Here is a 27,639-nt window from a genome sequence, read left to right as displayed (position 1 = left end):
TCCATCATTTATTGTGGGTATTCAAGAAGCCCCACGATACACAAGATGTAGTTCACCTAAGGAGCTGTTCCAGTCATTTGATGTAGAATCCTCCATAGCAATGTCTTCGGAATCCTTTGCAGGAAAAATTTCACCTCATCGCCAACTGTCTGAGTGGGAGAGGCGGGGGAGAAAGGCGGTGAAGTGGCAGTAAAACAGGCCAAAAATCTAAATTTCAGCAGCTCGGGCAGGCCGAGAGAATAGTTGCATACTGGACATGTTTTAAGTAGCTCATGAGCACAAAAAAAAAACGTGGTCATAAATATATTGAATGTTGAAATGAGTTTCAAGAGTACCGCCAACAACCATTTGGATGTATTGGTAAACATTGTAAAGTTCGCTAAGTATCAGGTGGGATCTTTTTGTCTCTTTCTGTCTTCCCTTGTGTGATTTTATTGCAAGACGCCATTTTAGGAATGAAGGTGAATGAAGGTTCCCTTGAACCCACCGGTTGCGACTGAGTGATACGCCAGATCATCATTGTTGTTGCTATATACTGTACATCGACATATATGGTGCTGAGGGGGCTGGACTCGTACCTCAAATCCGCAATCGCTGTTCGTTAACCAGTAACCACTAAATCCATTTGAAGTACTAATTGTACTTTTGCTGAAAAACTCATCGTAGACAATCCAAGAATGTATCATTCAATTTTAACGGGATGATAAATGAATTGCACTTTTATGGCGCTTTATCGACACCTTATGTTGTCCAAAGTGCTTTGCAAAGCGTCCAATTCACTTTTTTTTTTAAACATTTCGAGGAAATGCACTAATGGCAACGTGCAAGATAATGACTTACTTGAACCACCAACAAACCGCACAAGCAAACAGTCGGACGTGCAGGAAAGAACAAGAGAAAAGTGCCGCAGCGTGCGTGCGTCCGCTAGCCTGATTACAATTCACCGCCTGTGTTTGTTCTCTCCCTCCAGAGGCTTTTAATGAGGCTTGGCTGCTGAATCTCAGAGCAGCTTACCGCCGCGCGCGCGCACACACACACACACACACACACACACACACACACACACACACCTGCCGGCATCCATCTTCTCTCAGCGATCAGCCGCCCCCGTCTGAACACGCCCATCTCTCAGCGTTAGCGCGGCTCCTTTTGTTGTCTTTCCGGCGCCGTTGTCTCGGGTCGCTAATGGCCCCCGTCTGCCTCGCTCTCTCTGCAGAATATCTGGCTGATCTCCAGGGAAGGCCGGAAGGGGATTCTGGAATCTGCTGGGATTTTTATGGCAGTTCCGTGTGCGGTTCGTTTCACACAATCACACAAAATTGCATGAAGGGCTGCTGCACGAACCGAAACGCTTTGAGGGAATCGGGCATGCATGAGCTCGTGAGGCCAAGTGACATTGAGAAATTTCAAGTGGAAGTCAAGTCAAAAATTTTCTTGGTACTGATATGTGTCCTCACGAGTTTAAACCGGGTGTTCTTATGACTTTTGCTTTTGAAGAATAAGAATTAAGCAGATATTTTCATCCATCGAGTGGTGCGGCTATTTTGACACTCTACCGCCCTCTGCTGTCAACGGAAATCGACGTCAAAGTGTCTTCGGGCTCGCATTGCAAACGACGCGGTTTTGTCGTTTGCAATGGTTTGGTCACGTGACATTCACAGTTCAATCAATTCATTACTCCATCCGTTTCCAATCCATCCATTTTGCGATCCGCTTATCCTCACAAGGGTCGCGGGGGTACTGGAGCCTATCCCAGCCGGTCTTTGGGCAGTAGCCAATCGCAGGGCACACAGAGACCAACAACCATCTGCGCTCACACTCACACCGAGGGACAATTTGGAGTGTTCAATCAGCCTGCCATGCATGTTTTTGGAATGTGGGAGGAAACCGGATTACCCGGAAAAAACCCACGCAGGGAGAGCATGCAAACTCCACACAGGGAGGCCATTACTTAATAATTCATTCATCCATCAATAAACCACTCGCCTATTAATCTTTTCCAGACTCTCAAAAAAAACACATTTTTGTGAAGTCTCTAATGAAGAAAAATAGCACCGTGTTGTAAAAGTGTCAATGTAAAAACGTATTAAAACCTAGACAAAGTGAGGAGACAGAAAATTGAATTAAACTACGGTCAAAGTCTCTCTCGCTCTCTTTCTCACACACACACACACACATACATATGCACACGCAATAGTAAATTTCTGTGTTTGTGTGCCTTCAATAGGCGTAGTTTACTCGTGACATCAGGGGCTGCACTCAGTCATTTGACTGTTCGTGTCACCTCTATGCTCCTTGTGAGTGTCTTCATTTTGCGTTGGCGCGCTTGACAGAAGGAAATGTCGAGATCCTGACAACATTGTTTTTCTTTGTTGGTGATTCCTGTGGATTTGATAGAGCCATCCACTGAGGGTGGAGTTTACAACATCCTGGCCCACCCGCCAGGGCCTGAAGAGGAGGATGAGGAGGATGAGACAGAACGGCGGCTCGGAAGGCAGGAGTTTGAAATTGAGCAACCGCTGCTTCCCTGCTACACCCTGCAGGTTTCGCCGGCAACGGGGTAAGTGTCGCTGTCTGACGACCACATTTTATATATGCATGTCACATCCCGGCTGGATTGCTGCTCCAAACCTCCATGAAGCGTCTCCAGTTGGTCCAGAATGCTGCTGCTCACCTCTTGACTGGTACTTCTCCCAAAATATTTTTGAGTTCTTTCGAAGATCCTCTTATTTGGCCCCTGCCCGCTGCCTCAGGTCTGCGGACCAGACGTTATTAGAGGTACAAAGAACCAAGCGGCGATTCAGAGGGGATGGAGCCTTTTCCGTTGCCGGTCCCTCTCTTTGGAATGACCTCCCACTGAACATTCGGCAAGCCCCCTCGCTGCTCATCTTTAAAACTCGTCTCAAAACTCATTTGTATTCTTGAGCTTTTGACTCAGCATGACTCAGACTTGATTTTAGTTTGACTGTTTTCGTGCTTTCTACTGTCTTTGTTATTAATTGCTTGTTTTAATTGCTTATTAGTTGCTCCATGTGCAGCACTTTGTAGACAGCGGTGGTTGTTTTCAAGTGCTCTAGAAATACACGAGTTGAGTTCATTTCATTTCCTCCGCTTGCCTACTCTTCTTCGTGTCCTCTTTCCAGTCCTCGGAACTTGCTCCTCCTCTGCGACGTCTTGGCTCATCTTCAAATGACAGCTCACACCTTCCGTCGCCTCTTCCCACATCTCGAAGTTTTCACCATCCCAGAGGCCGACTTCTACCGCCAGACATCGCTGTCGGAGCCTTGTGCGCATCCTGCTCAACGGGCCTCTTTCAGAACCGGCGCCAAGGACTGGCTGCACTTAGTGGAGGCTACGCCGGAAATGTCCGCCCTGCTTGGCTCCTCCATCGAATTTGTGAACAACCGGGAGCCACCGGTTGTCTCGAACATATCACCAAGGCCGGCCCCACCACCACCATCATCATCGCCGTGTGTCCCAGTTCTGCCATCACATGCGAGCGGAGGCGGAGCTTCGCAAGGCCAAAGCCAGGATTTTGCTCCAGTCACGACAGTGGAAAGGAAGGCAAATGCGAGCAGCTGTGTCACACGCAACCAAGAGACCATCAATATGTTGGAAGCTAAAAATAATAGCGGTCCTTCCTCAAAGACGGACTCTGTTGCGTGTGAAGTGCAGCACTTGCAAAATAGAGTCACAGTAAGTACACACTGTGGTTCCGAGGAGCACTCGCAATGTGGTGAAATCACCGATGCGCACACGAGCAATCGCAATTCTCTGAATGAGGACAGCGAGGGTGTTCCCCAAGTCGTTGGCGAAGCCTTTGATCAGAAGTGTCGAAGCTTACGTGACCTCAGCGGTCAGACTGTGAAGATGGACGCCGCGTGGCGAAGACACTTGGCAAATGTCAGAGTTCACATCAGGGACTTGGGGATGAAATTTGCCGGAGGCCGGACCCCGAGGAATGTAATGGATTCCAGGATGCTTGTTGACAAGGTCACTGAGAGCAAAGCAACTCAACTCAAAAATCAGCCGGGGAGATGAGAAGTTACAAATGACCCCTGACCTTTGACAAACATTTTTGGGGAGGACAAAATTCTTTTTTTGGACAAAACACCCATCATCAAAACATCCACTAGCCATGCATTCATCCATTTTCTATCGTGTCGTGTCTTCATTCGGGTCACGAGTGAGCTGGAGCTGATCCCAGCTGACGTTGGGTGAGAAGCAGGGTACACATTTGACTGGTCGCCAGCCAATCACGGACCGACCGTCCAACCAACCCATACAAGGTGCTTATACTGTACATCATGTACACAGTCAATATTTATGAGTGTGAACAAAATAATTGTTATGCTCTGTATATTCTGTTGGTTGTCAGTTTCATGCGATTTCAGTGGTAAATTTGTTCCAATTCGGGAATGTCGTTTGCTATATTTATGTGGTTTTGTATTCTGCTCCCCGTTGACTTTTTGTGCCACTGCCCAACTTTATGCCTCATCAAATAAACACAAAGGAGCAGAAAATGAACTCGTTTGCATCTGACTCTCTAAAACAGGCTTGTTTGCCAATCATTTGTCACCTGTATACACAAAAATTGTGTCTTTAACATATCAGCGCTACAAATTACCCACCTAACCCAGTTCATCTTTCATGTTGTTTGACAGTGTACAATGTTCCTGTCGATTAAGATAAGATAAGGTATCCTTTATTTAGGAGCTAACTGTGGCACTGTTAGCATGTTTACATGGATAAATAGATAGATAAAAAGCCAGCCAGCTAGCTAGCTTGCTAGCCAGATAGATACATAGATCGGCCATCTGCTGAGCATAGTGTAAGTTGAGGGGTTCATTGTTTTTGAATGGATAGCTTTACTTTACAAAGGGGGTAAAAGGAGAGTTAGATGGACTCCGTTTGAACGCAGCTTTATTTCCACACGTCTGCACCGAAGTACAATCGAGAACACACTCTTCTCGATATCTAAAACACTTCCTGCTTTCCTTTTCTTTAGCCAATCAGAATAATATGACGCTCGAACATAAAATGCTAATTAATAAAATAGCATAAGCTCAGAATAGTTAGCCGATTGAAGAATCTGCGATGTTGCTTGCTGGTCACCTCGGTCCATTTCGTTCATTTATGGGCTCACAACCTCTGATTTTTCCCTAAGTCAGAGGTTGTCTTTTTTCATTCCAATTTTTGACAACAAATGCAAGTTGACAAATGTGGTAGCATTAACCCAAGCAAACAAAAAGCGTAGGCATTGGCATCTAGGCAAGTTGTATCGGCTTGCCCTCTAAGCTAGGCTAACCAAAGCCTTCCTTTTGTCTGGCGGCGTGTATGTGTGCGCGCGCGTGTGTGAATATTTCAAGACTGCGAGCGGGGCCATCATTTATTGATTACGGAAGAAGGAACGCTGAATCGCTTTCCTGCCGACTTGCTGCGCGTAGGTGCGTTGCCTGGTATTTGACGTGTGGCTCAAAGTGTTGAAACAACTACCACAGAAGCAGTTTTTCGATGTTAAAGAAACTTCTTAATGGAACAAGACCTTGTTTATTTGTGTTCGTGGAAGACATTTTCTTGCAGGAATGTTTGGACGAGTTGTCCGAGTAATTTTTGCAGACCACAATGCTATCCATATCAAAGTGTCTTTGACGACCCAATGATGGAGATTTGGATCCCAGTCTGCCTTTTCTGAAGCGTCCAACTATAGCTTCATCTTCTTCTACAACTATTCACGACATCCTTTCAATTTGACAAGTTTATGTCATTGTTTCAGTACAGGTCAGGGCTAGCCTGTCACTTTTATAGCATGTCTTTTGAACCCATAAAATAATTTTAAAGTTGATGTTGACCATGGCATTACCAGCTCTGCGTTAACGACAAGGTCGCATGACCGCTTGTTTGGGCTCTTAAAGGTCATCTTAGCTGTTAGCGCAACAGGATGCTAGCAAAACAAGCAATGAGTGGATTTTTTTTTTTTGGGAGGGAGAGCGAGGATGTGTTTAAATGAGAAGGAGAGAGAGAGAAACGTGGAGGAGGAAAGCCAGGCGGTTTCAAGCTTCCCTTTTTTACTGACACACAAACACTCTCACACATGCGTTGTCGCACACGTTCCACCAAGACAAGGTCACTCTCTCACACACACACACACACACTCCTTCATGCTTCACTTGCAAAGCTTTTAACATAACTTTCTCTCTTCCTCTCAGACATTTGCTCTCTCGCTCACTCCTGCTCTTATCTGACCTGCTCGCTCTTTCATGAGGAAAATTAGGAAATCAATTAGGCCCCCTCCCTTCCTCATTTCCTCCCCCGACTTCCTCCTCTTCCGTCACACGCCCTGATGGTGGTGGGACGTGGCGTGGAACAGACGTGACATCACAGTGGCGTTTTCTTCATCTGCTGCAATGGCAAACGACCTCAAGTTCTTAAGATCCTGATGGAGGATCATGATCGAGTGAATCATTTTAATAGTTTTGTTTGAAACGATGGCGGCCCGGTGGACACGTTCTAAAAATATGCATGGCAGGCTCTGATTGAACACTCAAAATTGTTCAGGGGGGTCAGTGTGAGCGCGGATGGTTGTTCGTCTCTGCGTGCCCTGCGATTGGCTGGCAACCAGTTCAGGTTGTCGCCTGCCTACTGCCCGAAGACGGCTGGGATAGGCTCCAGCACCCTCTGCGACCCTTGTAAGGATAAAGCGGATCGGAAAATGGATGGATAGATGGATGGATGTTTGAAATGATAAGAAACAACATTGATATATTTTGTGTCCTCTTCGACTGACATGGATAACAAATGGCAGAAGTGTTGGGGCTTTGTTGAAACATTTTTCCTCTGGCGGCCACAGGTGTCAAACTCAAGGCCCGGGGGCCAGATCTGGCCCACCACATCGTTTTTGTGGGCCCACGACAGCAGCTCAAGCATGTCAACTTCCATGATGCTTTCTAAAATGTCAACCAAATTTTAAATTCTCATATGTAATAAATAGAGATATTCAAAACATTTTCTTGTGACCAAACCCTCATGATAGTTACTTCAACAAGAGTTGAATCAACAGTTATTCTTCCATATATGGTTCCAGTCATAACGCCCCCCCCTTTTTTTGGGGGGGGGGGGATACAGTACTTGCTACTCGTTCTAAGAACATTTTGGCTTGAATATTATGTAACTTTATGATTTTTACTTGTCATTCTACATTTGTGTCCTTCTCAGTGTGGCCTTAATAGACCTCTGTAGAATTTCTTTGGGGACACGTGATGTGGTGGGTCTCATTTCCACAAGCAGTTTTATCAATTTTCAACTTGGTGGAAAAATCTCACATGTGCACGCGTGCACACACACACACTCACACCCACACACAATCTAATTGCCTGTGTGTGTGTGTGTGTGTGTGTGTAGCGCATTATTTAAATTGGCTGGAGGAGAAACGAGACAGACAGAAATCTCCCTCGGTCTGTCCCACCTCCCCCAGCTGTCTACTCGCTCTGTCGCTCGCCGCCTTTGTCCGCCATCCTCTCGTCCGTCCCCCCCGCCCCCTCCCGTCCGCCCCTTCCTCGCGTCGTCCAATTACGTCCCTGTCGCTGCCTCGTTCTTCATCCCGTTGCCAGGGGCTGTCACATTGAGCCGTTGACACGCTAAACTATTTCCAGCCATGTGCATTAATAGATGTCGACAAAAAATGCTGCGATGGGCAGAAGAAACATCAACACATAAGCTTTTTGTCCAACAAGGAGAGAGGTCAAATGCCTCTCGGGAAACATTTCAAGCCTAACGTATGGTCACAACGTGACCAATCACACTTTTGTCTTCTGTTGAAAACCATTGAGTGACTTTTCATTTCTAATTCCACATTGAGATAGTGGGATCATGTGACAAAAACATTGTGAAAGAGAAAACCTCAGTATTTTTCATGAAAAATTGGGGTCGGCTTCCCTCACCCGTTACAATATCTATCCATCCATCATATGAACCGCTTTGCCGTCACGGGGGTCGCGGGCGTGCTGTGGCCAATCCCAGCTTGTCTTCAGGTATTAGGTTGGTTGCCAGCCTATTGCAGGGCACCTATAGACATATACTGTCATACCATGTGGCTCGTGACAAAAATGAGTTTGACACCCCTGCTGCAGACCAACGACCATTCACAGACAAACATGATGACGGGAGACATCTTTTTTTTATGAATTCTTTCTGACAAAGTCTGCTTTTCGCGAAGTTAACTGAATAAGTCAAAGCAAAAATTCAGCTGAATGACGGCTCCTATCTCGAAAACAAACGGCCTTAAATCGTGTCACCTGTATTTCAGGCCACCATCCATCCATTTTCAACACCGCTTACCTGTACACGGTCGCGGGCGGTACTCGAACCCATCATGCTGAATTCGGGCGGAAGGCGGCCTATTAACGGCATTTCACTTTATTTTACACTTGTTTGATATTTAATCATGTTAAAATGTTATTTAAAAAAACAAAAGGCCGTTACAGGTACTATAATTTCATACTGGTGAGAGTATGAAATTGGATTTATTCAATGTGCAGTGTATACGCACATACTCAGGTCCACTCTTAAGTGCATATTGGCTCTTTATGCTGCGTGGTCATACTGCCGCCTGCTGGTCGACGTTAATCATCACATTACCAATCGCCCTCACCCCAAAAATGCTGTCATTCACTTGCACGTTTGCTTATTGGAAGTCTCAAAATTGTAGATGTCTGCTTTCAAATGTAGGGAATAAAGATACATTAAAAATCTACTTACCGGTACTGTAAGTACAATAGCAATAATATGTATTTGGTTACTTCCCACCACTGGACAAGCAGAATAGAAAATGCATGGATGGCAACGATTGACAGCAATTCTTGACTGTGCCCACTGGAGGGCAGCAACATCCCGCATGTTGAATGCCACTGTTGTTCTCCTTCCTGCCTAAGGGGAGGGAAAGTGGCGTGGGGGGGGGGGGGGGGGGCAGAAGAAGTCATGAGACCATGTTTGCTCTCCTCCAGACAGCACGTTGGTCATATGAGCAGCAGAAGAAGACGAAGAAGAAACAGCGATGGACAGATTGTCCCGCTGGATGAGGAGGTGCTGCTGTGGCGAGGTCGAGGAGGATGAGGGGGGCAAAGATCCATGGAAGGGGGTGGAAGAGGAAGAGGAACAGGTGGAGGTGTTCAGAATGGAGGAAAGGACCGTGAAGAAGAGCAACAGTTCTTCATCGCTGACGGTTTCTGAGGTATCCGATGAAACGATAAGAAACAAAAGTGGTCCTCCCATTTTCTTTTCAAGCTGGTGAACCCGTTTTACAGCGGGCAGTCGGCTTCTCACATCCACTGAACTTTCACTGTCGTACGTTTTAAATGACAGCACAGTAGCTCATCTAGTGGCATCTTGGTGCTAAGGAACTATGATGAAGTGAGTTGTAGAGTTCCATTTAGACAAAGGGTAGTGTTTTGACCCCATCTTGAAGCATCAATAATTAGCTTTTATGTGCGAGGGTGGACGTTTTTCATGATTGGTGACAGGACTTCTTCTTGCAAATATGTGTTGGAACACCACATCCACGGAATCTCACAAGATGTCCACTTCTTTGCAACTCTAGCTTGATAGATACAGAAAATGGAGAGCTGGATGGATGGATGGATGGTTTAAATTGCTTGCCCCCTCAGTTTTTTTTGTTGTTGTTTTTTTAGGATGTTTTAATTTCAGATTTTTCTTTCTTTCTGTTTGGCCAAGCTGAATCCAGACAGTGGCCCGCAGCCTCACTGGTTCCACACGCTGCAGATGCGACGGCTTCGAGTGCAGAGAGACCGCAGCAACAGTGACCCATGGAGCCAGACAAACTGCCAAAACCCCTTTTTCTGGGTCAGCTGACGCTCATCCTCAATTTTACACCCCAGGTGACATTTAGCGGCACCACTGACCCATAGGCCTGTGTTTCAATAGCATTCGTGTGCGTGTGTGTGTGTGTGTGTGTGTGTGTGTGATATCAGAAACCGGGACTTCAGTTTGGAACAGCCAATTCGTACGTGAGCCTGGAGAAACTTGGTGAAGGCTCCTACGCGTCTGTTTATAAAGGCATCAGCAGGTGAGAAATCACATGGCCGGCTGTCAAATTTGAAGGTGCTTGATGTAAAATACTACAGAGGTGGAAAATGTTTTCATACTGTGTACTTATATAGAAATACAAATGTAGTGTCATAAAAAACAATAACAACAAAAACATCTTTGTGACTTGCGGCAGCCATGTCGGTTCTTACGAATGTAAGTTTCTGTTATATGATCAATTATTATCATTTTATGTTTGAGCATCATATTCTTTCCTGTTTAGATGACCTCATTTACATTCTGTTGTTTAATAATTGCTTCAACATGTTTTTAGGTTGATAGCTTCTGATTGGCTGTTGAAAGTAAGGGAAGGCAGGAAGTGATTGAGTTACCGCGAGGTGTGTTTACGACCGTACGGCGGTGCAGTCGTCCTTTCACCAAAGCTGCGTTCAAACAGAATCCATCTCTCCTTTTGCCGTTTCGTAAAGTAAAGCCATCCATTCAAAAACAACAACTAATAAACCATAAAATATCAGTAAAATCAAGAAATAAGCGAGATGCTGTAGAAAGATGACAAGTGAAAAATAAAAAGGGGGTGATATACCTTTAAGTAAATTCTCAAGTAGTGCACTCACCTGACTTTTGTGTGGACAGCGTGACGTCGGTTCCCACTCGGCGACGTTTTGGATGTGGGTGTGAATGGTTGTTGGCCTCGAGATTTGCCCTGCGACTGACCGGCGACCAGTTCAGGGTGTAGCCTGCCACCCGGCCACCCCGCTTGCCTGTTCAGGATAAACGGTGTTGAAAACGGATGGTCTTTAAATCATGCACGGCGCTACATCGGTGCTAGGGGGTGCTGTCGCCCCGTCGGAAATATGTCGAGCTCCCGTTCCGGTCCCTCAGCAATGGATTTTTTTATTTATCGGTACGTTGAAAAACAAGTTCACAAGTAGTCAATCTCTTCTCGTAAAATTGCTGTTTCCGTGTGTGTGCTGCAGCTATACCCCGTGTGTGCATGTTTGTGAGTGCAGAGAGTCTTTGAGTTCTCTTCACGTTTAGATCAGTTAGTCCACGTTCAGACCAATTTTCAAAATATGTTTGGAGGTATTTGCAAAGTACGTTTGAAACTGGTGATAAATTGTGGGCTAAATGCTAGAAACAGCATATTTACTTTCCACGTCAATCCCCCCCCCCCCCCCCCACCAGGTATTCTAGGACAAAAGTGGCAAACGGAACCCATACACTGCAGATACAGTACTACATAATAATAAAGCAATAAATATTTCCAAACAACTAAATTTACTTCATTTTCAAACGTATTGGTATGTATGTCTCAATCCCTCACATAATAAAACCATAAACATTACTAATAAACAATGATTACTCATTACTTGACTTTTGAACATTTACTGTATATTTATTTTCTCTACCCGCCACATATTGGTCAAGCCACGCCTTAATCCCAGGAGAGAAAAAACAATAATTGCGCCATGCCTGCTTTAAATATTCTCAGTCATCATGGTCAGTTCATGCTCAGTGCATTGAATCAATCGCAGTTGGACTTTCCTGGTTGTCACTGACAATTTTGTTTGGAAAAGCGAAAGTCGCAAATCGATTCAGAGCAATGAGACATTTGGTTATATGGAGCCTCCAGTGTGGTAGAACTACAATAGTATGTTTTGGGGGGTTTTTTGCTTTGTTTGTTCACACCTCTGACTTACTATGCTGAGAGCTGTGCACAAAGCCGATGATGATGTTTACTTGGTTTGTGGAGGATCAATGGGCAGCTTGTGGCGTTGAAGGTGATCCAGACAAAGACAGAGGAGGGTATGCCGTTCACTGCAATCAGAGAAGGTGATTTGAGACACACACACACACACACACACACACACACACACACACACACACACACGGAGTTTGCACATGCATATGTTTGTACAGGGTGTCCCAAAACTTGGGCCAACCCATTGGCGGGCCCTTACATGTATTCCACATGAATTAAAGAGTTTTTACCATAACTACATAAACCGATTTAACATTATTTAAAGGCAGAAAAAAATATTCCACATTTCTGCCAACATCTAGTCGAGTCAACTTCCATTAGATATTTTCTTTATTCCTCAAATTAAATCATTGTTGAACTGATTCATTGTAGTTCGAAAAGAAAGTTGAGTGGAATCAACAATTTAAATTTTGCTATTTTTAAAAAAAAATTAATCCTTATTTAATTAATTATAATACAGTTGATTAGAAGCAATAACATTCATGATCACGTATCAGCTCATTATTGAAATATACTATTTTCCATTCACATCTTAGCCCCTCATTTAGCTATTTTGATTTTTTCCGAATATTTCTTAAATAATTTATGTAAAAAATGATGGCTTTTACGAAACAAGAATCATTATACCACGATTAAAATAAACTCTTACATATCTGATAGTCTACATATTTGAGCTTTTCATGTTGAATCAAAAGTTAAAATGACGGATGACCTGGGCCATGTGGCTATTTTGAAAAAGTTCATTCACTAAAAGAAGAATAAGAGATCATCTCGTCTTTTGCTCTCAGACCCGAATGTTTGAAAGCGGAGTGCAGATATGCTCCCCCCACCCCACCCCGTGCCCCCAACCACCTTCGTTCTCTCTGGCAGATCCAGTGTGTGCCAGTGTCACTGTCGAATTCTGTGATTCATTGACAAAGTGACAATAGAACACTTCTTCAGTGTGTGTGTGTGTGTGTGTGTACAGCCTCACTGCTCAAAGGCCTGAAGCACGCCAACATCGTCCTGCTGCACGACATCGTTCACGCCAGAGACTCGCTCACCTTCGTCTTTGAATATGTGGTGAGAAGCCCTCGCGCGTGGCGCAGGTGGCGGCGGCCGGCACCAGGTCGGGGGGGGGGGGGGGGGCCTCAAACGGCAGCAGACATTCATTTGCTCACGTGTGTGTGTGTGACTCGCAGCAGACGGATCTGGCACAGTACATGAACCAGCATCCAGGAGGGCTGCACTCTCACAATGTGCGGGTAGGAGCACTTCTCACGTCATCGGTCCGTCCGTTTTGGTGCCATTTCTTGATTTAAAAATGAGCATGAGTTGAGTTTCTCCGATGAGGGATTCTCGTGAGCATTTTAAACACGTCCGCCCTCGAAGCAGGCGGGGTCCGCCGGTATCGATTGGATTAAATGGATCTTCCCCCTTGTAGATCTTCATGTTCCAGCTGCTGCGCGGTCTTACCTTCATCCACGAACGCCGGATCCTCCATCGAGACCTGAAGCCTCAGAACCTGCTTATCAGCTACTTGGGAGAGCTCAAACTGGCCGATTTCGGTTGGTTCCGACGGGTGGGCCGCGCCCGCCGCAAGTCACGTTGCCGTGACGAGACCGACCCACTTTTTGGTTGCGCGTGCAGGTCTGGCTCGTTCCAAATCTGTCCCCTGTCAGAGTTTCTCCTCAGATGTGGTGACGTTGTGGTACCGCCCCCCCGACGTCCTGCTTGGATCGACAGATTACTCGACGGCTCTGGATATCTGGCGAGTTCCGGCTTTGGATCAGCGGTCGGGACACCAATGAGATCAGAAACATTTGAAATACAGTCAAACCTCGGTTTTGACTGTATTTCGGTTTTGACCTCTCGTCTCTGTTCTCGACCAAATCGGTTTTCGACCAAAAATTTCGAGTTTTTTATGTCTCGGATTACGACCGAAAATCGGTTCTCGACCAAACTGAGCGCACTTGAATGCGCCACTTGACTCCTCTCGCCTTCCTTACACGAGGAAGTGACGCTTCCTCGTGTAGCATTTTTATTTATTTTTTTTTTTTTAAAGTGTGGTTTCGGTTTTCGAACAAATCAGTTTTCGAACAGCCTTCTGGAACGGATTATGGTCGAAAACCAAGGTATGACTGTACTTTGAAGTGTGTTTGGGGCAGAGGTGGTTGAATTGAGTTGGACTGAAAATCCAACCATCCATTTTCTGACCCTCTTCATCCTCACAAGGGTCGCAGGGCGTGGTTGAGCCTCTCCCAGCCATCTTCGGGCAGTAGGCGGGGGATACCCTGAACCGCTTGCCAGCCAATTGCAGTTGACGGAAAGTCTTAATGAGAAAATCTCTTTTTAATTTGACACACTTTTTAATTTGGACAAATCTATACTCGGCGGCCCGGTGGTTGACTCGTTAGCATGTCAGCCTCACAGTGCGCAGGTGCAGGGTTCCGATTCAGGCTCTGGCCTTCCTGTGTAGAGTTTGCGTGTTCTCCCTGAACTTGCATGGGTTTTCTACAGGTACTCCGGTTTCCTCCTACATTCCAAAAACATCCGTGGCAGGCTGATTGAACAATCTAAATTGTCCCTCAGTGTGGGTGTGAGCGCGGATGGTTGTTCGTTTTTGTGTGCCCTGCGATTGGCTGGCAACTGGTTCAGGGTGTCCCCCGCCTACTACCCGAAGACAGCTGGGATAGACTCCAGCACACCCCCCCCCCACCCTTGTGAGGATAAAGGGGATCGGAAAAAGGATGGATGGATGGATGGATGAAATCTATACTATTGGTCAGTCTTGCTTGAAACGTGAAGTTCAAGACCCGAGCCTCCTGACTTGCCATATATGGAACTGGCTTCCACCTGTGTCCAGGGGCGCCGGTTGCATCTTTGTGGAGATGCTGCAAGGGGCTCCGGCATTCCCGGGAGTCACTGACGTGTTTGACCAGCTGCAGCAAATCTTTATGGTTGGAGCAAAAAACATTTGAACTGAAATTCGGTTTTTTTCTAATAAAATAAAGAAATGAATTTTATTCGCACCGGCACACACGAGCTCCACGGTCACAGATGAAGCTGAAGTAAAAAAAGTCTTTCACACCTTTGCGTCTCTGCAGGTGCTTGGAATCCCATCAGAGGATACCTGGCCCGGAGTAACCCGGCTGCCCAATTATCACTCAGGTCAGTCTCGTCTTGCCGTACCCAATGGCCGTGTGGCCTGTAACGGGTGGGTTGATTTGTTTCCGTGATGCAGCAACATGTTCGCCACGTTTGATGTGGCGGATTTGCAGCTGAACTAATAGAAGTAAATGGACCATAGGTCATCAAACGCATTTCTACAAAGGGGCACAAAATAATGCCATTTTTTCCACACACACACACACACACTAAAAACAAATTGCAATTCTCAATGTAATGATGATGCTGATGATGTAAATGTTTTCAATTGGGAAAAAGGACCAAGCCCCGCAAATAATAATATGAATAATAAATAAAAATAATGAATAGACGCACCTGAAAACCCGGACTCACCAGCACTCACCCATTTTAAATAGCTCAGCCACCTTATGCAGCATATATGCAGTTGCATATGTGCTTATATCTTCTGTTTTATATTGCATTCATTTTAAAATTTACTTTGTGTATGCAAATACTTCATTTTTCTACTTTCTTGCTTCTGTAAATTGCGAATGTATGCATTGTGAGACAAATAATCGTTTTCTTATCTTAGCTTAATTGATGACACCCCCCCCTCGAAATTTGACTGGCTCGTAGCCGCCCATAGTTGCCACAAGACAACATTTGTAAAGGATTTTATACCTTTATTCGTAGAAATTCAAGTCACATTCTTCTCTGCAATTTGTGTTGTACGCACACAGAAATAGTTGGTTCTGCTCATGCGCCGAAACGTCATACAGTGTAATATAAAAGTCAAATGTTAGAATGTTGTTTTACAAGCGCACCTTTATTCGTCCTACTAATTTGCAGACGTCATCCTTCTACGAGCGCATGAGACCAAAGTCTTCAAGTGTCATTGTTGTTGTCGTTCCAGACTGGGCCCTTCCCTCCAAGCTGAAGCCAATTCGCGCTGTGTGGAAAAGGTGAGAAAGCAAAAGAAACGCTTTGAACTCGGGCATCGGTATCATCTTATTTTCTCATGAATCACTAAATACTGTTTAGTAGGTTTGGGCAGGAGGCTCACGGCAGGCGTGGCTGACAGATCGCTATTCTGTGTGAATGCCGCGTTTGGGGTACGACGGCGTGAGAACTTCCGCTTGCGAGGCGAGTTCATAGCGAGAACAGTGACAGCATGAAACACTTCAAATTTGCCATCTCTTGGAATGACATGAAGTTACTGTCAATGACGTAATACCCTTCTAATCGCTCCAGTTATCCAAGTGTCAGCGGGGCGCACATCGACGGACAACCGTTAGCACGCACAGTCACACCTCGGGACAATTTAGAGCAGGGGTATCAAACTCGTTTTTTGTCGCGGGCCACTTTGGAGTTTCGTCTTCCCTCGGTGGGCCGTTGCGACAATGAAACCGAATAAATGTTTAATCGTCACGTCGTATGCAACAAATTGATGGATGCCTTGTTTTGAAATCAGTCAACTGTTTGTTTGCGGTTTGTCCAATTCTTGTTCAAGTCAGTGTGACCCGGATAACGAAAATGTTGCAAAATCTCAACGTCATTTACAATTTGACCATTCAGAACAGATTTTAGCAAAGCATCATGAAAGTTGACACATATGATTTGCAGGCCATGTTTAATGACGTGGCGGGCCGAATCTGGCCGTGCCTTGAGTTCGTTACCCATGATTTAGAGTGTTCCATTCATCTGCCATGCATGTTTTTGGAATGTGGGAGGAAACCGGAGTACCCGGAGAAAACCCGCGCAGGTAGGCCGGAGCCGGAATCGAACCCTCCACCTCTGCGCTGTGAGGCTGGCGTGCTCACCAATCGCTCACATATCTCCACGTCATATATTTCAAATATCATCACGATAATAACCGAACTGCTGAACTCCGTTTTTGCCCAAGTCAGAGTTTTGCAGGAAATAACTCTCGATTGTCCAGTGCAGACTTGGGAAACGAATGACTCTTCGGGTGAGCCATTTCTGTTATTTAGCGTGATAAAATCTTTGAAAGATGACATTTTTTGACACGTGAGAAAGGCCTCTCCGGTTTTTGTTTTGAATTCATCACTTAACTCATTCAGTACCAGCCAATTCTGGACCAAGTCTGAAAAGACGTTTAAAAACGTCTTTGGGAGTGAACAAGTTAAGTCCCGAAAAGAATGTGAGTCGAAGAAATGTGATTTCACCTTGATCTGCATCAGGTTGAGTCGACTGCCATGCAAAACCGAAGATCTGGTTCAGAGAATGCTGACGCTGGCGCCCGCCGACCGGATCCCGGCGCCAGATGCCCTTCTGCACTCCTATTTTAACACCTTACCGCCGCCCGTCATGCACCTGAGGGACAGTAAGAGCCATCCCATCATGCACCTCACCGTCATTTCGCATCCTGCATCCCATCTCTTGTCGTTTTCCAGCCGTGTCCATCTTCAAGGTGCCCGGCGTTCATCTGGAGACGGAGTTCCGCGACACCTTCGCTCCCGGCGGCCGAGTCAGACCTTCACTTTTGCCTGTCGCCAAATTTTGGTGACATCTCGGCAGCGGTCGAATTTTGGGATTTTGTAACTTCTACCCAAGGTTGGGTTCATTATTTTGACCCAGCGGACTGGATTGAAGATTGAATTTGGGCAGGCTGAAGATCTGAAAAGCTGGTCGCCATTTTGAAGTGAAGCACTGAAGTTGAAGTCAATGAACTGAAAAGAGCTCGGCCGTGTGAATCATGCGAGTGACTGGCTGTGGTGACTCCTGATGGAGGGGGGGGGGGTGAGTTGTTTCTTCTTAGAAACGGTTGGAATAAAATAGGTTTTTGCCTTTTTTTTTAACCAAAGCTATACTGATCACCAGGTAACCCTTTTTTTTTTTTGGATGGCTCTAACTCATCAGTATGGGGTTGTTGTTTTTTGGAATGAAAATGTCGATCCGATCTCCAGGGTCAAATCCTCAACCCAATATCCGGGGTATAAATAACACAGCATTAGCGTCGTCCCTTTTGGACCAGGCGCTAATTTGGGGTATTTTTAACCGAGCGGTGTTAAGAGTGTCGCTGTTTTGAAAATGTATTTGTAGCTATTTATTTGCATTCCCTGTTAACTGTCAAACTAAACATCAAACAATGACAATTATGTGCTGTGCATTTAAAACAACCACCCAGCTTTACTTGACACAAAATTCCAGTACCTGACAAACAATACAAAACGCCAAGCGCGGGTTGATAAATATAATCTGCATTGTGGCGTGACAAGATTTTGAGTAATGGTCGTCAAGAAGACCGCAATAAAGGAGCAAGACGCTCAGTTTCCTGGCTCATGAATAAATGCGATGCAAACACAATCAGGGGTGCAACAAACGTAGACAGACGGTGTAACAGGACTCAGAGGCGTGTGTTCATTGTCCTTTGCAAATAATTACTAATATTATTCCATCTGACTCACTTAGTTGTGAAATTATTGTTCGTGTGTGTCTTTGTCTGTGGCGCACACACCATTTTACCGGTTAGGGTTAGCATTACGTTAGGGTTGGGTTAAGGATAGGGGTTAAGGTTAGTGTGAGGGGTTAGGTTTAGGGTTGAGGTTAGGATTAGGTTAGGGTGAGGAGCTAGGTGATATGGTTAAGATTTGGGGTTAGTGGTTAGGGTTTAGGGTTAGGGTTCGTGTTAGGGTTAGCGGTTAGGATTATTGTGAGAGGTTAGGGGTTAGGGTTCAGGTTCGAGGGTTAGGGTTAGTGTTAGTGTGAGGGTTAGAGGTTAAGTTAGGGTTCAGGGGTTAGGATTAGGTTTAGAGGTCAGAGGTTAGGGTTAAAGTTAAGGGTTAGGTTTAGGGTTGAGGTTTGGGTTAGGGATTAGGGTTATGGTTGGGGATTCGGTGTTCGGTGTTCGGGTTAGAGGTCAGTGTTAGGGTTAGGTAAGGGGTTATGGTTAAGGGTTAGAGTTGGGAACCTTTTTGACTAAAAGAGCCCATGAAAGCAAAATACTTGGAAATGTATTTCAGTGAGACCACGTGCACACACGTGCACACACACACACACACACACACACACACACACACACACACACACACACACACACACACACACACACACACACACAGGAGAGAGAGAGACCTGTCAAATTTGATCCAGAATGGCCTCAGTGTACACAAACTTTCAATATTTCTAGTGTTGTGAATGACGGGTCATTTTAGTCAGCAAATTTCAGAGTAAAAAGAATGACATTTATCTTGTCAAATCTCAAAATTAGTTCAAGTAACTGACCTAAACAGTTGTAAGGCTTCAAGGAGAAATGACGGTGACGCTTTCCAAAATCAAAGGGAAAAGTTCTGTTGGATGCAAGAAGCTGCCGAGAATAACGACTGGCATAATTAATTTTACCGTTTGCTCTCTGGGCGTCTGTTAGCATCTCTTAACAGCCGCTCAAGAGTGTCCCCGAGAGGCGTCATGAATAATTAATGTCATTTTCATGGAAATTAAACCCCGTTGGATATCCCCGTGCCGCTGTGTTGATTACAAACCAAATCTGTCACAAGTGTGAGCAAAAGAAGGTGGGCAGAGTGAGAAAGGAGGTTGTCAGAAAAATAGGCGCAATTCAAACAAATATATTCGTTTGGATACTTTTCTCGAGATTCGAAGATACAAATGAACCATTTGTGATTCAAAGAATAACACATTAAATATTTGTCACTTATCTACAGTTTCAGGGGGTGGGAGGTTGTTTTTTCTGTTTTGGTTGGAAACAGAGATGAGATTTGGCCACTGTTAAGTGCAGGGCCGGATCTATTCTGAGACAGAGGGCAGTTGGCCACCCCAAAAACTGGGAAACATCCTCAACTATTTGCCTTCACGCCTTGTAAATTTCCCCAGTGTGGGACTAATAAAGGATATCTTATCTTATCTTATCTTATCTTGAACAGAAAGCCGATGAAATTAACTCGACAAAAGAAACAATGTGGAATTGCTTTCTTGATTGACTTTGCCGTGTTTCAAAAATTTGACAGTGGCCTTTTCATCCTTCCATTTTTATGGTTTGCAGTCCTCAAACGAAAAAGTTTGCACACCCCTGCTACAGATGGTGTATAGCACTTGTACTTCTTCCAGTTATGCTGGCGACGCAACTTTGTTTTCTACTTTATACGCGTTTGTCACGCTACGTACAACAACAAACTTTTATTTTTCTCCCAGTTTGTTTCTTTTGTTTATGACGTGAAAACTTGGCGGCGATGTCAAACAAACGCCCGCCTCGCAAAAAAGTTGTTTTCCTGGCATGAGTCGATTTGTTAACACATTACCATTTGTTTGATTCTTTTGATTGACACGAAGTGGCACAAAGTTCGGAAAGATAAAAGAGGGAGAAGCTTTGTGTGAATATTTTACCGCGTGTTTGTTTTTCGGCGAATCTCTGATCTTTGTCCGTTGAGCGAAGATTCATTCGCGACGATCAAACGACGTCGACATAAATAAACATTAGCCTTTGATTTTTGCCCTCTGCAGATTGTGCCGATTGACAAGTTTGATGACAATCATTTTCATCTTTCTCTTATTTTAGATTCCGTTTTCTGTCGTGTGCTGTAAACAACTGCAATAGAAAACGTATTTATTTATTTTTTGACGAGCGATTTTGGTTCAATCTGAAAATGCGTAAATGTCGTGTAATGCCGCGAAGAATGTGGCAGTTAAAATTCTGTCAAAGATCATTTTTCGTTAATTTTAGGTCAGGGAATGTCTTTGTGTCAGTTGACGGTGGAAGGTATTAGGAGGACTTTTATTCTTGGGTTTGTGTTCCGCATTTTCCCGGCACTCTGAAAGGCTTCACGTCTGAAGGGGGCCCCCGGCTGGAACTTTCTCGGTCTTGGTTTCACGCCTCAGAGTATCTTTGTCTTCAGTGGTCTTGCCCTTCTCTTGTTGTATCTCACTGATGTCATTTGGCGACCTTTCGACTGACCTGCAGTCGGAGCTCAATCGGCCAAGCTGTTCCGGGGTTCATTCGGCCTCTTTTTTATGCCTTGTCATGTTAATTTCTTTGAATGGGATTAGAATACCGTATTATCCACACTAAAAGGCACACTGCATTATAGAACGCAATCTACAATGCATCCACTAGATGGAGAAACACCAACAGAACAATCGGATGTCAGTAAAACATACTTAATAAAGCAGTGACACGGTTCACTTAACCAACAGCAAGTTAGAACATTGACTCGTTGACGTTGAACTCTCTTGCCGCTGCTCTATTTTCGTGTTCAACTGCGAAACCGATCGCCTTAAGTTTGAACTCTGCATTGTAAGCATGTCTCGAGCAAGGAGCCATTTTGGGGTCGACATATTACCAAAATGACCATACACAAGGCGCATCGGATTTTAAGGCGCGCGGTGAGCTTTTAAGAAAATGGAAGGTGTGCCTTTTAGTGCAGAAAATACGGTAGGTTGGTGATAACGTCGCTTCAACTCAGCAACAAGTCCCCTTTTTTTTTTTTTTTTTTTGTCATGGGTTAAATTGGATCTCTGGACAAAGAAACCTCTGAATGCCAAATGGCGATTGAGCTTGTCGAGCTGTTCATTTTTGTGCTGCAGAGAAGTTGAATGTTGGCGCTACTTGCTAACTGGCACGTATTGAACTGTCCATTGGATAATTTCTCACAAAAGTTCACAAATGATAATGTGCGGAAAAAAAAAAGAAATCCCAACTATTAAATTGATTGAAATTAAACTTTTAGTGTCCACGGGAAGAACCTCAATCCGACCTGATTTTTGGGAGTTGGATTAAAAACCGCAGATTGTTCAACTGGAAACACAAATGTCACATACAGACTTCATGAATCTTGGATTGTCGATCTCATTGTCATTACAGATTTAAAAAAATTGGGGGAGGGCTTAGCAGAATTATTTTTCTACGACAAGTTCGTTTTTTCTCCCTTTAACCTGCATTTGAACAACCCACAGCCTCTATACTGTTATCGCTAAGTGTTAGATACTCCGGGTATGTTAACGCAGGTCAACAGCAAGCCAAACTCATTTATTCATGAGCCAGGAAACTGAGCGTCTTGCTCCTTTATTGCGGTCTTCTTGACGGCGTACAGTGAACAACTGTGACAGCTCATTAAAATATAGAGTGAAACTGGAATGAACAGATTTAAAACATGCCTTAACTTCTTGTACATAAATACAACACAAATCGTCTAGTGTCAAACAACAGACACAAATGCAGCTCAAAAGTGTGGTAAACAACGACGAACAATGCGTTTTCGCGATCCTTTCGCATGCTAATTAGCTTGTTAGCATTGATTTAGCGTCATCGCTACGTGGTTAGCAGTACTCTGAGCTAGCGAGTTGCAATGACAACAATTGAGGGAAAACGATCTCCGAAACAGATTCCAAAAATACTTCTAAACACAAGCAGACTTACGGCCACTGCTTTCGAAGGTGGTCGAAAGAAGAATCGAACGCAGCAAGACCAGTTGCAACGACCGCGGTGCATTGTGGGTAGCCGACGCGGTTTCCAACGTGTGCACATTTTGAGCATGACGTCTCTGATCCACTGGTTAAAGGACACTTTGATTCTCTCCTCTTTCATCTCAAACTGCTTCAAACAACAAAGCGTGTGACGGAAAAGTGGTTACACGACGGTGTTTTTATGTTATGTTTTGTGTTTTATTATTTTACTTTACGTTAACTGTTTTGTTAAGCGCTTTGTTACAGCTGCCGCTGTTGTGAAAGCGCTCTATAAATCAGCATGTATTGTATTGTATTGTATTCTGTAACGACTCGTCTGATGAAACACTGCGTCTGCTACCCACAATGCACCGCGATTACTAAACGAAGATTCTAAACACAATTGCCATTCCTGAAATAGCCCGAAACCTTTACTGCGGGCACAACAGCCTTCCTCTCCTCTTTTTCAGACTTTTCTCCAAATTGTCTCTCTCTTTTCCTTTTGTTGTCCGCTTTCTGGTTGTTGATTTTTCGACGCCTTTTGTGTTGCTCTGGGGAGGCTTAAAAATGGGTGACCTACGCATGGGCGCCCGGCCAGTGCCTCTGTCAAACTCATCTGCACAACAATTAAAAGTCCTTCGCCAGATGATTTGAAAGGCGGCGGCGCTTGCGCTCCGCCTATCGCAGCCCGAAGCGCCCGCCGCCGAAGCCAATCGCAGACAAGAAGCGGGTGATGAACAAAGCAGCCAATTGGTGCAGGGCAGACAGAGGCCCCGCCCCCCATGCCGGAGCAGTGGGGGGGGGGGGGCGCCTGGAAACAGACCACCAAGCTTGAGACTCACAGAGGGTGAAGAAAAACAAAAAGCTTCACGGTGAGCGACACAGACAACTTTGCATCAGCGTACACGCGTGCAGCGCGGCGGAAAGACGTCTCCGGGAAACGCGGCGGCGACGAGTCGGTCGGCGGGGCTACTTTTCCCTCGGTTGGGTGGATCGGACCCCCCCATGGCGACGCGGAGGACGTGGCCCCGGTGGCTGAGCTGCACTTTCCTCTTGCTCATCCCGCCGGGCCGGGCTCAAGAACGGAAGGGCTTTTCCATCCCCCGACACGGATTTTGTCAGTCCGTCTCCATCCCGCTTTGCGCCGACATCGCCTACAACCAGACCATCATGCCCAACCTGCTCGGCCACGCCAACCAGGAAGACGCGGGGCTGGAGGTTCACCAGTTCTACCCGCTGGTCAAAGTCCAGTGCTCGGCGGACCTCAAGTTCTTCCTGTGCTCCACGTACGCGCCGGTGTGCACGGTTCTGGAGCGGGCCATCCCCCCTTGCCGGACTTTATGCGAACGGGCTCGGCGGGGCTGCGAGGCGCTGATGAATAAATTTGGCTTCCAGTGGCCCGAGAGGCTGCGCTGCGAGAACTTCCCGGTCTACGGCGCCGGAGAGATCTGCGTGGGTCAGAACACCTCCGACGGGAACGGTCCCACGCCGGCCCCGACGGCGGACCTCGCCCGGCCGTCGAACTTTGCGTCGCCGGGTTCCGGCGACCCGGTCTTCTCCTGCCCGCCGCAGCTGAAGGTGCCCGCTTACCTCCGCTACCGCTTCCTCGGTGCCGAGGACTGCGGCGCCCCCTGCGAGGTCTCGGGGGCGCCTTACGGGCTGATGTACTTTGGGGAGGAGGAGCTGAAGTTCGGGCGGCTGTGGGTCGCCGTCTGGGCGGGCCTCTGTTGCATCAGCACGCTCTTCACCGTCCTCACGTATGCGCTGGACGCCCAGCGCTTTTGCTACCCGGAAAGACCGCTGGTCTTTCTCTCCGGTTGCTACCTGATGGTGGCGCTGGCGTACGTCGCCGGTTTCCTGCTCGGGGACAAAGTCGTGTGCGTGGACAAGTTCAAGGCGGACGGTTACAAGCTGGTGATTCAGGGCGGCGAGAACGAGGGCTGCACGGCGCTCTTCGTGGCGACCTACTTCTTCAGCATGTCCGGCGCCATCTGGTGGCTCGTCCTGTCGCTGACCTGGTTCCTGTCGGCGGGCTTGAAGTGGGGGCGCGAGGCCATCGAGGCCAACTGGCGCTACTTCCACCTGGCGGCCTGGAGCGTGCCGGCGTTGAAAACCGTCACGGTCCTGGCGATGGGCCGGGTGGAGGGAGACCTTCTGACCGGCGTCTGCTACGTGGGCGTGTACGACGCCGACGCCCTGCGGCGTTTCGTGCTGGCTCCGCAATTCATCTACCTTCTGCTCGGCACTTCCTTTCTCCTGGCCGGCTTCGCGTCTCTGTTTCGCATCCGCACCGTCGTGAAGCTCGGTGGGACGGAGACGGCCAAACTGGAGAAGCTGATGGTGCGGATGGGTGCGTTCGGCCTGCTGCACACCGTCCCCGCCGCCGCCGTGGTGGCCTGCCACTTCTACGAGCAGGCGCTGCGTCCGCGCTGGGAGCGGGCGTGGCGCTTGCAGACCTGCAAACGTTTCGCCGCGCCGTGCCCGGGGGGAGATTTTGCTCCCCTGACGCCGGACTTCACCGTGTTCATGATCAAGTACCTGATGACCATGATGGTCGGCATTACGTCGGGTTTCTGGATCTGGTCCGGGAAGACCGTGCAGTCCTGGCGCCGTTTCTACAAGAGACTGAGCAGTCCCGAGCCGGGCGATCGCACAATTTAGCGATTTTTCGGGGGTCGACCATGACGCTTCTCGCTGATTTACTTTCGGGTGTTTATTGAACTCTACAAAGAGTGAAACGCGGACCAAGATTTTTTTTTGCAATAATTAGGAAACAGAAACCAATCTGTAAGACTTCATTTGAATAAATCCCGACCAAATATTCAAACGATCGCTTCGACAATATTCCGAGGAAATCACCTTCCCCGTCACTGCTGAGCTATTTTTAGAACCAGCGACCGCTGACGTAGAACCACCGTGTTTTGATTTGACAATTCAGCACATTGAACAGGATTATTCATGAAGATGTGAAACCGTAACCCTGGTCCAGGTTTTGCTTTCGCAAAGTTTTTCATAATAAAATTGCTGGAACACGTTTTTTTTTTTTTAAACAGTTGAGTTGAGTTTTCTTTTCTTTTGAGCTGATGTGAGTCTTCAGCAACATGCGAAGACGAAACACTGCTGCCGAGTCGTGTCGCGAACGGTGAGTACGTCTGCTTCACAGCTGAGGGTCGGGGTGCAAATTTCTGCTCTCGTCTTCCGGTAGACTTTCTCCCACATGAAAGAAAAAAAAACCTCCACATTTTAGGTGAATTGAAGAGCAATTTAAGTTGTCGGTCTGTAAAACTGTTGGGTCCAAAATAACCCAGTCATGGCTCAAAAATGGATTGACTGCTACTTGGATCCATTTGACCCCGTTCTCTTTTTTTTCTCTCTTTTTTTATTTGAGTCGAAAGTCACCTTTGATAAACGATAACAATATAAGTAACGGATGAATCAACCCATGAGTGACAAAATGTATGTGTCAGTCATTCAAAAAAAAAAAAATCACAGAGGGATGAGTGAAGGCTCTTGAGCAGGGGTGGGCAATTATTTTCCCGGGGGGGGGCCAAATGAGAAGCAGAAAATATTGTGGAGGGCCGGGCCAAAAGTTAGAAATAGAAATAGAAAATAAAGAAGATAGCACAATGTCTTTGTGTGCCAGTAATAATGTAACATTCTCCTCCACCATCACACTCAGCACCGGTTCTCCTCAAGGATGTGTACTGAGCCCCCTGTTGTTCACGCTCTACACATTTGACTGCTCTCCGACTCTTATTAGCGGTCCAGTTTGCGGAAAGTTTTTAACATGATAACAATCAAACCATTCTAGGAAATGTTCATTTACTCGAGCCACAAGCAATTCACTCTGAGCATGGAAATTGCCAGAATCGGACTGAGTAAGAATAGCTTCCTTGTTTTTCAAAGTCTCATAGATTTGAGTCTTTCCGACTCCAGGCGTCTCCTGAATGTTTCGTACGTTGTTACCCGCTTCGTTTAATCAGATACATATCACTTTCCCTTCCATGGTCATTACTCTCTCCCTCTTTCTTCGTCTTCCCCTCCCTCCCTGTGCTCTGCAACTTGAAGTAACTGCGCCACCCGGTGTTGAAATACCTGTCATTACAAGTCCAAACGAAACGAATGCAATCAAACCTTAATTGTGCACCAATCTTCAGCGGGCCGGATTAAAAAGACCAACGGGCTGGATCCGGCCCGCGGGCCGTAGTTTGCCCACCCCAAGAGTCTTGAGGATCCTCACAACTTCAGAGTCGTTGCAATGCCGCCTGGTGATGGCTACAAAGCGTCGCTGTTTGGCTGCTGATGAGAGCCAAAGAGGTGAACAATGCGAGGTGGATACTTTGCTTCTTGTTTATAAACTCCATTGTCCCATACGGGAAAAGGGCAATTAAAGCCATGCTTTTATGTTGAGGTGTTGCACGGGGGTGGTCGCTTTGAGCCATCGCGTTTGACCTTCGACCTCTCGGGTCATACATAACGGGCGGTTCGAAAGACAGAGTACAAGCAGCTGTCGTATTGCCACCGATTCCTTTATTGATTTGAGATTTGTCGACGACAAATTACGTGCCCTCATGGGCTCAACAAAAGCTTGGGAAACACCGTCCAAGTGTCCATTTCAGACGTACTCCGTCCTTGGTCGGTGCTGCAGCCGATCCCTCGGGCCGGGGCCGTGACGGTTTTGCAGGAACGCGCAGGAGGCGAGCAGCGCCGCCCCCGCCATCAGGTGCAACACGCCCGCGGTCCACCCGCAGAAGAGCGCGTCTCCGAACTCCCAGCGCGGCGCCACGTCCGGCACCGAGTCGTCGAAGAAGCGCAGCGCCGCGACGTGAGCGACGTACGACACCGGGACGAGCACCAGCACCGCGCACGCGACGCTCAGCGCCCCGCCGCACATTTTCATCACTTTCTTGGCTCGCGCGTCGGCGCGCGCGTTCACCGCGTGCAAGCCCGGGATGGCGAGCGCGAGCACGAGCAGCCCCGCGCACAGCGCCGCGCACACCAGCACGCGCGCCACCTTGATGTCGCGCGGCAAGGCCAGCGGGCTGCCGTGGCGTTGGCACAGCAGAGCGCCCTGCACGTCCTGCACCACGCACGTCTCCCAAAGACCCAGCTCGTAGCTCTCCGTGGGCAGCAGCTCCGTGGACAGGGTGAGCCACGCCGACCTGAGCGCGGCCGCCAGCGTGAATATCCACGCGCACGCGGAGAGCGCCACTCCGAGGAGCTCCAGGGCGCGGATCCTCGGGTCCATGAGCGACCTGGTTCCCGTCGTGCCCGTTTTCTGTTTCTGACTT

At 46.8% G+C, this 27,639-nt stretch overlaps 4 protein-coding genes and 1 long non-coding RNA gene across 6 annotated transcripts in view; 3 read left to right on the top strand and 2 right to left on the bottom strand.

Annotated features, from left to right (window-relative positions):
• The window catches only part of LOC147210530 (uncharacterized), a 21,445-nt gene extending 16,918 nt beyond the window's left edge, over window positions 1-4,527 (top strand). Inside the window, exons 10-12 of the mRNA XM_086112155.1 lie at window positions 1,217-1,294; window positions 2,398-2,560; window positions 3,144-4,527. Of these exons, the coding sequence (XP_085968281.1) occupies window positions 1,217-1,294; window positions 2,398-2,560; window positions 3,144-4,041 (1,139 nt within the window). The 3' untranslated portion in view covers window positions 4,042-4,527. The remainder of the gene's footprint in view (window positions 1-1,216; window positions 1,295-2,397; window positions 2,561-3,143) is intronic.
• A 4,478-nt stretch (window positions 4,528-9,005) lies between these two features.
• Window positions 9,006-18,222, top strand: cdk15 (cyclin-dependent kinase 15). Of its 2 annotated transcripts, XM_086112136.1 has the most exons (13): window positions 9,006-9,229; window positions 9,730-9,858; window positions 9,987-10,081; window positions 11,816-11,895; window positions 12,792-12,886; window positions 13,006-13,068; window positions 13,248-13,371; window positions 13,454-13,574; window positions 14,670-14,763; window positions 14,911-14,974; window positions 15,846-15,894; window positions 17,134-17,276; window positions 17,347-18,222. In XM_086112136.1, exons 1-13 carry the CDS (start codon window positions 9,053-9,055, stop codon window positions 17,457-17,459), a joined length of 1,347 nt encoding a protein of 448 aa, XP_085968262.1. In that variant the 5' UTR covers window positions 9,006-9,052; the 3' UTR covers window positions 17,460-18,222. The 2 variants fall into 2 exon arrangements, with proteins under 2 accessions (XP_085968262.1, XP_085968254.1); XM_086112128.1 differs by lacking the exons at window positions 14,670-14,763; window positions 14,911-14,974; window positions 15,846-15,894; window positions 17,134-17,276; window positions 17,347-18,222 and having other exon boundaries at window positions 12,792-12,932; window positions 13,454-14,575.
• On the bottom strand, window positions 15,745-22,381 carry LOC147210528 (uncharacterized). The gene is made up of 3 exons (XR_015100997.1): window positions 22,323-22,381; window positions 17,119-17,266; window positions 15,745-15,881 (listed from the first exon to the last, which is right to left on the bottom strand). It is a non-coding gene; the product is annotated as an uncharacterized LOC147210528 (long non-coding RNA).
• Window positions 22,382-23,207: 826 nt separating this feature from the next.
• Window positions 23,208-25,337, top strand: LOC147210527 (frizzled-7-like). Its single transcript, XM_086130406.1, has one exon. The coding sequence runs from the start codon at window positions 23,354-23,356 to the stop codon at window positions 25,007-25,009; it is 1,656 nt and encodes a 551-aa protein (XP_085986532.1). The 5' UTR covers window positions 23,208-23,353; the 3' UTR covers window positions 25,010-25,337.
• A 1,521-nt stretch (window positions 25,338-26,858) lies between these two features.
• LOC147210526 (claudin-24-like) lies at window positions 26,859-27,635 on the bottom strand. The gene has a single exon (XM_086130393.1). It carries the CDS (start codon window positions 27,594-27,596, stop codon window positions 26,964-26,966), a length of 633 nt encoding a protein of 210 aa, XP_085986519.1. The 5' UTR covers window positions 27,597-27,635; the 3' UTR covers window positions 26,859-26,963.
• Between the last annotated feature and the right edge of the window lie 4 nt (window positions 27,636-27,639).

This window comes from Hippocampus guttulatus, chromosome 1 (assembly GCF_054856545.1).
Source record: "Hippocampus guttulatus isolate MCC_2025c chromosome 1, RoL_Hgut_1.0, whole genome shotgun sequence".
Taxonomy (NCBI): Eukaryota; Metazoa; Chordata; class Actinopteri; order Syngnathiformes; family Syngnathidae; genus Hippocampus; species Hippocampus guttulatus.
Note: the sequence above shows the minus strand (reverse complement) of the source record. Positions and strands in the feature narration are given on the sequence as shown.